Consider the following 14,312-nt stretch of genomic DNA (forward strand, 5'->3'; position numbering starts at 1 on the left):
GTATATCAATTATTCAGTCAGTACACAAATTATTGCTAAAATACATATACTCTGGAAATGACCCATAACCATAGTGTTAATTAGAATTCCTGTTATTACTTTATACTCATGGTGGAATGGTACACAACAAAGTATTAATTTAGAGTGCTGTCAGTTGTTTAAGAGAGAGAGCGACTCCAAACTGAAAGGAATGGTTTCTCTTCTTCTCAATGACGTACTTCCTTTTCGCTAGGCTTGGTGCGCCTGACTGGTTCACCTGTATATGGCGAGGGTCGAGTTGAAGTATTTTTAGAAGAGATTACGAAATGGGGTACAATCTGTAACAAGTATTGGAGCCTAGCCGATGGTCATGTCGTCTGTAAAGATTTAGGATTTCCAGCGGCTAAAGCGGGTGAGTTATCTCATTTATAAATGTCATTTTGGGATTTTAGTTTGTATGGTCTGCGCAATAGTAGCACTTGTCGCTTATACGTCACTTCCGTTTGCATCCTGACGTCACTTCCCCTTTGGAAAGAAAAGTAATTTTCACCTGAAAGATGAACCATTGACGTAACGACGAACAATTTATAAAGACTATCAAAGACTATCAGAATGATGATAATCAATTATCCTGGAACTTAGCATGTATCCCAAAAAGAAACGTTCGACTTTATTTAGATGGCAGAAGGAAACTACCAAACCCAGGGACTTATTGGCACGATAACAGCCATGATTTGTTCAATGCGTGAAAATAAATGCTCTGTACTTTTTTTGGTCCAATTAACTTTGTAAGTAATCGCTGACACATGCCATGATACCATAATTCGTTCATTCACGATAATATATATATATTATAAAAGTGTAGTTACACGGTTACCAAAAGCATAATAAGGAATTATTGTTCGATTTGAATGGTTTGCTATTTTTCTTGCAGTTAATAATATCAACTTTGAACCTGCCACTGACGACGTACCAATAGTTATGAATAAGGTGTTATGTACTGGCAATGAACCTTCGCTTGCTTGGTGTAACTATGGTAGCAGGGAAACAGCTAAAGATTGTACGCATGCGAAGGACGTAGGGGTGAGATGCGTTGTGGGTATGTATTACATGTAAACTGATAACATTTCACAACATTGAATCTAACTTGGTCACACTTTCCATATTTCGTCTCAATTATTGAGGAAAGCGCCTTTTTATCTTCTGTGAGGGAAATTCAATTTCAACAGCCGAGTAAGTTTTGGTAAACATCCTATGAATATTAGTCATTTGCATAATGAATGGTTTTCAATGATTAGCTATTAGCTATGCACGTTTAAAATTCTTTATATACTATGGTATATACCTCAACCACGACGAAGCCCACAAAAGTCACATGTTCTAAAAAGCTTGTTGTTGTAGTTTTTTAGTTTTTGAAAGAGTTATTTGCATATTTAATGACTTTCGGTAATTAGACTATATCTTAGGAATGTACATTTCAAATTCCATATAGTATAGTACATCCACTATGCCATCACAACGGCCACATGGTCTAAATAATGTAATGTCTACTTGATGTAGCCTTTGATTTTTATTAAGTTATTTGCATAATTAATGATTTTCTGTAATTATAGGGTTATATCTTAACAATGACCATTTCAAATTTCATATAATGTGGTACTTACATGAGCCATAATACGCTTGTTGACGTAGCTAGTTTTAAATTTCATAAAACATCCATGTGGGATAGTTATAGCCAGAAGTTTGCTTTCCGATAATGTGTTCCTAACTATAAAAGGCTTTGCCATTAAGGAAGGCATTCAGTTAACACCTGGTTACCGGTTGGTTATGGGTCTTCCGTCATTTTGTTCTACGATCAACGATCTTTTTTTCTCATTATTTCAGTCGTTTTACAACATTGTCTCATTTTGTAATTTCAATTCCAAACTTACCTCCGTTTCAAGATGGTGGATGGGGGCGTTGGTCGTCATGGAGCCTGTGTTCTGAAACTTGTACTTGGGGAGTGCGTACAAGGAACCGGCTGTGTGAGAGCCCGGTACCAGCTAATGGCGGGAAAGACTGTAATGGAACTGTCCCGACAAGTTTATCCTATGAGACTAAACCTTGTCGACGATGGCCCGGCTTATGCAGTGAGAGAATTTTCTGTCATTCGAATACGATTTTATTTTATGATGTTATTTAACGTCATAGCAATTCATCTCAGTGTCATTCATTTCTTTATTCATTCTTTCAACTTTCACATGATTCAGAAAAAAACAAAAAACAAAAAACGTCACGTTAAAACATGGACCCATATCGATTGTTGGTCAATTGTGATTGAATCAAAAGAGTAGTCATTGAAATAACTGCTTTCACATTGAATTCACACTGAAAACGAAAGTTTTTAATTTTGAAAGGTTTTACTTTTGCTGAATGCAGATTAGCACACCGTCTATGTAAATAAATAAATAAATAAATAAATAAATAAATAAATAAATAAATATATATATATATATATATATATATATATATATATATATATATATATATATATATATATATATATATATATATATATATATACTGCATTATTACAATGGTATGTGATGAGCACAGCTATATTTTAAACCCTTTTCTGCTGTATGATATAATGTCCAACCTTTGGTTATTATGCACACGTATTTTTCAATATATAGGATCAGTTTGCTGCACATGTGATCAGCATGTTTCGATATTATACTACTGTAATTGTTTTTCCATCCAAAAAAAATCAAATCGTACAGAGGAGTAAGTAAATAATAATCTAACGCCGACTTTTACTTCAGATTGCAGTGACCTCGGTGAAATTGAGAAGGGCACTGTGTCTGGTGATTTGCATCACAAAGGATTCCGCAATTTTGAATGCGATGGAGGATTTACTTTGGATGGAGAGGAAAAGAGTCAATGCTTCGATGGATCTTGGACAAAGCCTGTGCCAGAATGCAAAAGTGAGTAATGCCCAATTTTATGTTGACCAGTTTCAGATTATAGGATTTCACGATTAAGTATTGATGCATATTAACATGAATTATGTGGGTTATTTTGTGTTTCCTCAATATCTGCAGACTGCATGGGCAGGACAAACACGAAAAAAAGTCCGACGCGGGGGTTGTAAGTGATCAGAAACAACTTTTCTTTTTTGGCTATTACACGTATGTATACAGTTACCACTAGAGGGCACTCTTATCAATATGACACTTTTGAAGTCTTGGGGACTATTGCACAATATCGCGCAAGCTCAACAAGCGAGTATTGTTCCTTTTAATAGCTCAAAATCCCATTCACCCTCCTCCTACACGAACGTTCACAAATGCTACATCAAATCTTCATATCTGATTTAAACTATGATGAAATATATAACATTCGCACCACATTAAAATATCACCAGGAACCCAGCACCATATCTCACATTAGAAATACAAAAAATTATCAACATCTCAGTCGTAAATACAAAAGCTGTTAACATTGCAGGACTGAAATATTATGTCGAAATTTGGTAGAAGTGCGAAAATGAAGTTAAGCAATCGTATTGACGCCAGACCCCCTACCCCCGTAACGAACGAAGTTCTCTTATTGACATCGTCGCAAACCACGGCCTCTTTTACGGCACCGTCCAAAACTCACCGTCAACAGTGTCGGGAAAGAAATAACAGCTCTGGTATGCGAGAATGCTTATTGAGCTTGTGTGACGTTGTGAATCTATACTCTTAGTGCCGGGGCCGGGGATCTGGGTGATTAAGGCGATCGTTTAAGACGCAAATTTCATTGTTGTTATATCTTCCACTGTACATGTACACAATCAGTTGGTTGTAACAGGCCAGTGTTGGACGATGGTACAACAACAGCCCAAAAGAAAACGCCACATGGCAATAGAGTCACGGTGACCTGTGACAGCCTTTTCAGTCCAGAAGATGAAGAAACAACATGTGTCGGCGGAATATGGATACCAGAACCTAAATGTGAATGTGAGTTATTTAATCTTTTTAATGTTGCTTTGTAATATGTTGAGACGGATTGGGATGTTAGCGAGTGGGGTGGTCATAATATAAATATTAAATGGAAGGCTCAAATATGTATTCCATTATTTTGATACTTAGACAAAATTAATTGTTTCCGATAAGCTGACTGACCCTAGTTGAAGCCCCCCCCCCCACCCTACATATTTTTCTTAACATTTCAAACAAAACGATAAGAAAAAACATTGTATTCTTGACATTCATGCACGTCCGTGTTCTTTCCCCAGTAGTGATGTATGTACATATTTCATCAAAGTATCACAGAAGGGATATTCAGACCGATATTTTGATTGGTTTTTGGGTTGAAGCAATAGCTTTCTAATATAAAAACCAATCAACATGATGAAATGAAATGAAATGAAATAAAATCACCTACCCTATTTTGCGAGACCATACTACCGGAAACACACATTTTTGTTGCCTTATTTCAACAGATCCAATGTAAAGATGCAGTTTACTGTTTAGACACTGAAAGTTGCTCAGACCATACCTCAGACGTCATTACATTTACGCCACTCTACTCTGACGTCACACCCTGGTATATGAAAAAGGATATACAGCGAATTTCACATTATCGTTTAGCTTTTTTGTTTTCATACAACCGCGCAGAAACCAAGATACATGAAATGCTACACTTGAACAGGTCTATCATTTCACAGTATATTTCTGAATACTAGTCTTTGCTATGAGGCTGATTTCCGCTCAAAGTACATTAATTTTGACCCGTATATTCTTTTCCTGTAGTAATTTGTAGTGCAGTTGGTGTAGTGTCACGCAAAAAAATATGCATCAGCAAAGAGGAGAAGCCATGGGAAGAAGCCTTGGAGGTGTGTACAACGCATGAAGGCACACTTGTCAAGTTCGATAACAAGCAAAAGCAGAACGCTGTTATTGGTCTGACTGGCACACGAGACTACCCCCTGTGGACTGGACTCAGTGACTTAGAGGCGGTAAGAAAAAAATAGCCTCAACAATAATAGGTGTATCTCTGAAATTTTACACACTGTTTATACAAACAGGACGTTAATTCTGTCATACTCTATGTCACCAACTCACAATGTAGCCAATGACCCTCGATAGGATTCTAGGTGTTAACGATTAAACCATACCCTGCCCACATGTTAGAGTAGCCACATGGATGTCAAATGTATTTATTTTGGAATTTTAATTCATAGAACAACTATACTTTGTTTTTATACTTGGAAAACAAATGTGAAGCAACATACACAAAATCCTCGTTTGTAACTCAAAGAAAATGCAAAATAATAAAAATGTTTAAAATATTTGTTATGCGTAACTTAGTGTTTACACATTTTTTTAAATAGCTTTTTGTAATTTATTGAGTTACAAACACGGATTTGGTTTATGATATTTCACATTTGTGTTTTTTTCAAGTAGGAAAACATATAAGAGTTGGCTTAAAGTGGCTATATGGATGAGGAATGGGGGGTATTTATTTAACAATTTTATCACGACTCCCTACTTGAAAAATCAATGTGACACAACATTGGAAAACATCTATGCTTGTGACTCAATACATTGCAGAAAGCTAACAAGTATGTAAAGAATTTGTTATTGTACGTACAATAACAAACACTTTACACATTTAGTAATCTTTTGTAATTGATTAAGTTATAAACATGGACTTGGCATATGTAGTTTCACATTGATTTTTCAAGTAGGAAGCCAAGACGACTGTTGACAGTCTATGAGGCATATAACCCTCTTAAATGTTGTCGTAAGTAAACTCCCATGCTTGTATGGAACCTTTTTGAAAACGGGGATGGTGGAACAACATACCATTAGCTTTATGTATATTACCTGTGTATGTCAGAGACTATCAATGGGTTTATCTTTGATATTTTTGTAATAATATTAATACTGCTTTTATATATATCCTTTGTGTTCTCTCACTTTTCCACAGCGTCCTCGAGATAAAGGAGAGGCGAGGTTCGCTTGGACTGATGATACAAAAGACGGATACAAAAACTGGGCGCAGCGGCAACCAAAGGGATCTGGATGTGTTCACTTAAATTCAGCAGAAAAATTAGAAGTGAAAAACTGCGACAACATCAACAAGTTCATTTGTCAAGTGTAGATGTTTGAGTCTGAATCAGAATCTAAATCTGAATCTGAGTCTGAATCTGAAGTTTCAGTCTTAGAATAAGTTCCTGATACATTTGCCTCAAGATAAGGTGTGATAATTACAAATATTAACATTCGGTCACAGACAGTGACACGAATTTGAAATCGTAACATATGAATTAAATCACATTTGCCTTTTAAGTATGTGAAGTTTCAACTTGTATATTTCAAAACTCAATATTCACTGCTACGGTCTTTATTTGGCACCATTGGTTCTTACCCAGATCGCAAGCTATGTTCTATGATGAAAGTGCAATTCTAGGTAGCTAGGATTTGATGAGGTGATGTGATCCGAATTGGATATGGATAAGGGCAAAATTGTATAGAGGTAGTGCAGTTGAGTAAAACATCACTGGAGTGTTCTATGGAACATGGGTCATGGATAATAGATCTGAGAATCCTGTATACAGGGTTTGTAATTAATTATGACTATAAAGAAGTAAAAGCAAATAGGACATCCCAAAGAGAAAAATAAAGTCATGACAAAATCCGAAGGTTCAAAAAGACAGAAACAGAAAGACATATTAGATCACAAGTCTTAGAAAGGAATAATATCAGGAAAAAAGTGACAGTGTTGTAGGAAATGTTAATTCAGAAGGTGAACACTGTTCTTATTTTTGATAACTTGATACTTTATTTGAACAGATAAACAACAATGTACATCTCAATCAAAGGTTATATCTCTGGTCTTGTTCAATCTACATATAATAATTTCTAACAAACCAGCTTGAGTATAGAGTTTCAATTACTACCAAACCAGAGTGACTGTGTAGAGTTTCTATTATGCAGTACGATGTTTGTGACATCTCGTTGCGTTTTTTGTTACGAATTACACATACAAACTAAAAAGTGCTGATAGTGCGAAAACACATGAAATATTACATTTTATCTCGCTGTGAAAACAGATAAACAGTTTTGTGTTTGTTGATTCATCTCACAGTGGGTTTTGATTGGTGTTTACTGCGAGAATGTGCTTGCCCTGCTGTCAGTGTCAGTATTTTGTTTCATGTAATTTGTAACAAACCATGTGTGAGACGTAAAAAGACCGTGCTGCGGAATTAAAACTCTATAGTCACCCTGGTTTAGTAGTACTTATTGAAGAGCACTGTGAACAAATCATATTTAAGCATGAATTAGAAATGTGTTGCACCCCAACCCTGTCATCAATTTGTACTGAGAAAACTTACAATCGGTGGTAATCAAATAGATATGTTCTCATATTAGAATTATGCCTTTTTTATTGACCACATTCAATATAAAGGATGATAGTACGATAATTCATGTACAGTTGGACATATTAATCCAAGCATTTTTATATTTCAAATAATATGTTACCGTAGTTCACAAAGTTACAAAACACTTATGACTAATTTATATGTAATGTAATACATTATACATTTTCGTAAGAAATAAAACTTAGAATATTGTACACACAATGCTAGTATTCTAGTAATCTAATAATTAATAATTATAAATTACTGACTCGTATGATAGTCATGCTAATTCATTATTTTGATTAACTATATATTTATTCTCTCTGTCCCCCCCTCTCTCTCCCTCTCTCCCCTCCCTCCCCCCCTCTCTCTCTCGCTCTCTCTCTCTCTCTCTCTCTCTCTCTCTCTCTCTCTCTCTCTCTCTCTCTCTCTCTCTCTCTCTCTCTCTCTCTCTCTCTCTCTCTCTCTCTCTCTCTCTCTCTCTCTCTCTCTCCCCCAATGTGAATAATTGAATATGATTGTATTAGCGTGTCAAAAAACCCAAAACAGTTTCACAAGGTGTTCCTCTTGTCACAACAATTCAAAATCAGGTTCAACAAAGATGTATATAATTGAATAGTTATGTACTTAAGTATATATATATATATATATATATATATATATATATATATATATATATATATATATATATATATATATATATATATATATATTATATATATATATATATATATATATATATATATAATGTATAATCTTACAACTAGTCATGGTTTTTAATTTAGTTTTATTGTGGAGTTGAAAGTTTGGCTAGATCGTTCACTATTTGTAATATCACGAACAAATCTAATCTCTTAAACCTTAAGCTCTAGAATACTAAAGTTACAATTTCTAGTTTTTCAGACAAATTAACAATGCTATCATTAACGGTTATCTTTCTTTCCATGAACAAAACTTATTAAAGTGAAGAATATTTAACAGCATGCATGGTGATATTCCCTCGAAGATGATAGGATTTTGTACAAGTCGGCCAGATATCGTTGCTCATCCCTTTTGGGATCGCTGTTTAATTCCTCGAAGTAAAGGGGATGAATTGGTGTTCCCTCAACATCCAACTGCTTTCCTCTTTCAATCGCTTGTGTAGACATTGTAACGAGGAACATTGGTGGAAGACACTCTTCTGTACGAGAAATGTGAAACGGAATTCATCAAAGGTAAGAATTAATATTAAGACCGACTTCTTATAAGATACGTTTAAGCCAATTTTGAGTCCTAATACTTCCATACATTGCACCGATACCATAGATAGGTTGGGGTGGAGCAACCCTTACACATGTATACTTGTACGTCTATTCATAACCTTAATTTTATCATTATACAAGGATGTCCGAGATCTCCAAGTCAAAAAGGTCTTATTCTATCAGAAATAACTTACAACATTATACATATACATACTCGTTTGCTTTGTTGCTTCGATAAGGCTCTCAATGAATGCATCCTTTTGATTTGCACAACTTCTCAAAACCAAACAGACAATGCAGTGTATTCTTCTGTCTTTACTCCACCGCCATGTTCCTGGTAGTAAACCTGCTTTTATAATGTTGTTCCGTAGGACATCAAGGTCGCCATCTTCGTTTGTATATTTCAAAAAGATCAAGTCAACACCTCCATTTTTCGCTTGTATCTTGTATACCTTACACTCTGTGTTCTTCGTGGTACTAAAATTGTCACAACTGAGTTGTTTAAAGTCGACAGCCTTGAATGAATACAATATCAAGAACAGTTCAGTTTAATACATGCCATTTAATATCGTATAGGATTGTGTTAGAATGTGCTTCAGCAGCCAAATTGCCTGAAAATCGAATTATTCAAATCTCTGAAAGGTTTGTCGGCACTGATGTAAGCTTTTTTTCTGGTCCTTTTGAAAGAAAATGTGGGGACACATTATCTTGTCCTCAAGCAAAGTAATAATGTTTTATTTTCCTCTAAAGTTAGCACAGGATTCGGCGGCTGTTTGGGATTCTTTATCGACAAGTATGTCATCCTTATCATCTCTACCACTTTAGTACCGAGGGTTACAGCCCCCCGGTTATAGACATATGTGCAAACAGTCAGAATTGGTAGGACTAAAGCTCTATTGACAATAATGTTTTTAAATGACTCACATTTTGTACCATATGTTCAAACTTGATTCTCAGAGTTTCATCCTGACTCACTACGACAATGTTTTGATTGCAGCATTGGTCACTGATACGCTCTGAAACAAAACAAAATATTTGTTGAAACTAAGTATAACTCAAACCAGGGAAGTCAAAGCGAAAGATCAGGATACACTGTTCGATCCACATGCGTATATATATATATATATATATATATATATATATATATATATATATATATATATATATATATATATATATATATATATATATATATATATATATATATATATATATATATATATATATATATATATATATATATATATATATATATATATATATATCTGTGTGTGTGTGTGTGTGTGTGTGTGTGTGTGTGTGTGTGTGTGTGTGTGTGTGTAGTGTCCATCAAAAGGGACAGATATATGTTATCGCCCATTATTCTCGCATGACCAACAGGAATAAACATGTTTCACTTTGATCATGGCCACACCTGTGGAGAACTCAGGTAAAATGATCAGGACCCTAGGTAACATCTACTGGCTAACATGGAATACTCTTCACTCAAGGATAGGGTGCTGTGACGTCACAATTTCTCAAAGTGAACACTGGCGGGCGCTGTATTTAGGGACACAATATGACCTTGTTATATCGGAAGCTAAAACCAATTTCTAAGCTATACAAAGGGCAATTGAGTTCAAACAAATTAATTATGTATTTGTAATCATAATACAAACAGTATCATTTGTAGCACAATGAAGCTGAACAATAAATAGAGTTGGCTCAAACATCTTATCAAAACAGTTTAACGTCTTAAATTAGGTTGCTCATCATTCTAAACAAAAAGGCCACTTCCATGGCACATGAAATCATATGCAAGGTCGTAATATTATTCGTTGATAATATTCGATCCATACATTTGACAAACCTTAAAATATAAAAACTATAATGGTAATGATTACAGGTTTTGTTTTTTTTTGTTACAAAAGAAGTCAAACTGCAGAAATGACGACCAATACGCGAAATACTGAGCATGGCTGTTTGGCCTATCCATACACCCATTTAGTCAGTAAACATTCAATTAGATATAATACGTACTTCTTGAGTAATTTTGCTTAAGGTTATATTATTTTAAGCTTATAGTACTGTCTTCGGATTATTGAGTTTTTAAAATTCCAGTGCTTATGATTATTTTTGCGATTTGATATTAAATAAAAACTATGATACCCTTCCATGCTTTGAAGCGAAAACAGCTATAGAGTAAATATAACCCAGTAATCTGTGGATTAGCCTTCAAGTGCCCCAGACATCCCAATCGCTCTTTTTCATGGCTGGTACCCTTTTGTCGTTTGGATAGTTCTTTTATCATTTGGGTTTGTATCTCCCCGTCTAAGGTGTCTTCTTCGCCGATTCCAAACATTACATCTAGAAGAAAATAAAGACAATCTTTACCAAGAAAAAGCGCAGGCATGGGTATGAGGACTTGCGAAGGGGTCACGGTTAGTTGTTGCTGAATAGCGAGGCATTTTACAGTCTGAATGTAGTTAATTGATAGCAATGTATTATTTTACTCGCACAAACTACTAGACTCTCTCACCAGTCCTCGGGAGCATCACTAAAAGGATTGTTTTTTATGTACCGATATCTACCACATAATTGTACTGTCCTTGTACACTGTGGGCCCTCATTGACTACATAGGGTTAATCATTTGTTGACGTGTTATTACGATGGTCCGTCACGTCAACAAATTATTAGCCCTATGTAATCGATGAAGGCCCACAGTACAAGGAAATTTAAGTACAATTATGCGGTAGGTATCGGTACATAAGAACAGTCCTTTTGGCAATGCTCCTGAGAACTTGTGAGATAATAACATAACCCGATCGGTTGAAATAGTTTCTAAGGTTTTATTCATTTAGTTTCTGTTATAATAGGCACGAATTGTATGATGGTCTTATTAGTTTCTGTCATAGTAGGCAACAGAGTGTATGGTGATCTTAGTTTCTGTTGTAGTAGGCAACGAAGTGTATATGATCTTAGTTTCTGTTGTAGTCGGCAAATATGTGTATGTTGGTCTTAAATTAAATGTATTTAGAAAAACTACAGCGAACCAAACATTAAACCAAACGGTATGTCTTAAAATACATTCCAGATTAGAAGTTATCAGGATACTACAGAAATAGTTTGATTTAAATTTGTCGATTCTGTGACCCTGACAAAATAAAATATAAAAGAAAATTACAAGTGCGGAACTGCGCTATAAGATATCAACAAGTAGTAGGAAATAAAATAAATAAGAAATAATAAGAAATAGAGTAATTAATCATGATTTAAATTGTATTTACATTAAGCTAAATACAAAACATATAATTTGGAAACTTTCTGACACAGTTAAAAAATACTGTAATGATAACCAGAAGTCCTTAATATCTGTAAACTTACCGTAGTTTTTGTTCATATCCGCTTCTTGTTTGCCGATGACAGAGAAGCATTTCTTGCAGTTATGGAGAATGACGACATTATGAATGTTGGTATCTTTTGGAAACCACTTATCCAGCAATGGTGTCTTATCACCATTAACTTCGGCACACATCGTTTCAACATCGAAATCTTCAGAGTAATAAACATTCAGTGTAGCCGGTTCTTCTGATTTGGTTGCCCGTGGCTTTGTCTCGAATGATAAGTATGTGTAAGTTTCCCTTTGTTTTTGTTCGTTTTCATGCCGACCCCCCGATTCTTGGTTGGCGTAAAGGAATGGATGCCGCTGTAGATAACCATCGTATACCTTACGTTCCTTGTCACCTAGGACAAGAACGTTTACTTTGCCATCATCTACGGGAAGGATTGGTATAACCTGCAGGTACTTTTGGAATTCCTGCTCCTGTGCTGAATTAAAAGTTTCCCATATGGTAAAACATCGTCTTTTTGTTGCCAGCATAAACGCCTTTTCATCGTTGTATCTCCAAATACTTAACCATTTATCAGCCACCAGTTTGGTATCACTAAGATTCCTCGACGAATCATCGCCGTAGACTATCACAAATATTGAACCTTGAGAGAAAATGAAAGGACGTCAGTTTTTAATTATGCGATCAACACACATCAAAAGCGAAAATATTGGAAATAACACCCAACCCACATTTAACAGGTGTCTCGTCCATAGTCAAATGAAGCAGCCAAATAACAATTAATCGACCAATTAATTAATCAATCAGGAATTTCTAACAACCCAACCAACCAATAAATAAATAAACAAATTAACCAACCAACCAACCAACCAACCAACCAACCAACCAACCAACCAACCAAGCAATCAATCATTTGATCAATCAATCAAAAATGATCAATCAATCAATCAATCAATCAATCAATCAATCAATCAATCAATCAATCAATCAATCAATCAATCAATCAATCAAGTAAGCAAGCAAGCAATCAATCAATCAATCAATCAATCAATCAATCATTTGATCAATCAATCAAAAATGATCGAGCGATCGATCAATCAACAACCAACCAACCAACCAACCAACCAATCAATAAATCATTTGATCAATCAATCAAAAATGATCGAGCGATCGATCAATCAATCAATCAATCAACCAACCAATCGATCGATCGATCAATCAATCAATCAATCAATCAATCAATCAATCAATCAATCAATCAATCAATCAATCAATCAATCAATCAATCAATCAATCAATCAATCAATCAATCAATCAATCAATCAATCAATCAATCAATCAATCAATCAATCAATCAATCAATCAATCAATCAATCAATCAATCAATCAATCAATCAATCAATCAATTACAGATTTATAAAAACAACTTTAACTTCAATCTCAGGCATTAGCTGAACACTTGGAAGTAAAACGCTGTTATTTCAAAGAATGCCCCTCCCCCGACATGTATATAGGTTCAGATTTAATTTGAACGGGTAAGTCAATAAAGGGAAATGACTGCGCGAATACTGAGAAATTCAAACACGAAATGGACACATATACAGACCTTTTGGTTTTGTGATATTTTCCAACTCTTGTAACTCATCCCAGTGGTCTACATTAGGATCCCGACATTCAGGTGTGATCAAAAATCGAGTCTGTCTTGCGCATGCGTCTAACACAACAACAGCCGTCACTGTACAGTAACTATATAGCCGGACGTCTTTCCCGTACATCATTATTTCATAATTTTCTCTCAGGTGGTTATCTCCGTCAATGATTGCCTGTAGTTTCGCTTCAATCTCAATTTTGGCATTTTCAAATGTTTGTAGTTTTGAAAACATCAAAATCGCTTGACTGGCCGTTTTGGAAGGTTTCAGAGTATCGGTCGCCATCATGAGTATCTGAGGCAAACATTACATTAGGGGTACACCTGTCGGACTGGGGTGGGGCTGAACGATTTTCAAATGTGGAAAGAAAATTTTGACCAACTCAAGACTTCCTGGGTATGACCTAACAAATGTGCTGTAAGTGCTGAAACTAACCACAAATGCCTCAAATTTCCAGGCACTTGTGTTTCTGGCGCTGGTGACTATTGGCGGCGATATCAGAACTTTTAAAGGTTCTTGTCAAAGGTTTATACTAACTGTTGGCAAATAATGAAACAACACAGAACACTTACCATCAAATCAAATTTAAGAATACTTTCCCGACTTAGTACCATGAATACTATAATTTTTCATAATGATGAAATATTTTTGAGAGGTATGGCATTCAACGAAATGCTTTGAGATCTTTTCTTGACCTTAGTTTTCTAAATTCTAAATTCC

The 14,312-nt window shown here is 35.1% G+C and overlaps 1 protein-coding gene across 3 annotated transcripts in view; it reads right to left on the bottom strand.

Moving 5' to 3' along the window:
• Positions 1-8,210: 8,210 nt before the first annotated feature.
• Positions 8,211-14,312, bottom strand: part of LOC144444806 (uncharacterized) — a 6,952-nt gene continuing 850 nt past the window's right edge. Inside the window, exons 2-7 of one of the 3 annotated variants that reach the window (XM_078134346.1) lie at positions 13,550-13,766; positions 11,978-12,586; positions 10,762-10,959; positions 9,538-9,629; positions 8,828-9,128; positions 8,211-8,552 (exon numbers count right to left, since the gene is read on the bottom strand). In XM_078134346.1, the coding sequence (XP_077990472.1) occupies positions 8,347-8,552; positions 8,828-9,128; positions 9,538-9,629; positions 10,762-10,959; positions 11,978-12,586; positions 13,550-13,721 (1,578 nt within the window). In that variant the 5' untranslated portion in view covers positions 13,722-13,766 and the 3' untranslated portion in view covers positions 8,211-8,346. Of the gene's footprint in view, positions 8,553-8,827; positions 9,129-9,537; positions 9,630-10,761; positions 10,960-11,977; positions 12,587-13,549; positions 14,129-14,312 lie in introns of all 3 variants that reach the window. The other 2 variants (XM_078134345.1, XM_078134344.1) reach the window with 2 other exon arrangements.

Source organism: Glandiceps talaboti, chromosome 13, assembly GCF_964340395.1.
Source record: "Glandiceps talaboti chromosome 13, keGlaTala1.1, whole genome shotgun sequence".
In the NCBI taxonomy this organism is placed as follows: Eukaryota; Metazoa; Hemichordata; class Enteropneusta; family Spengelidae; genus Glandiceps; species Glandiceps talaboti.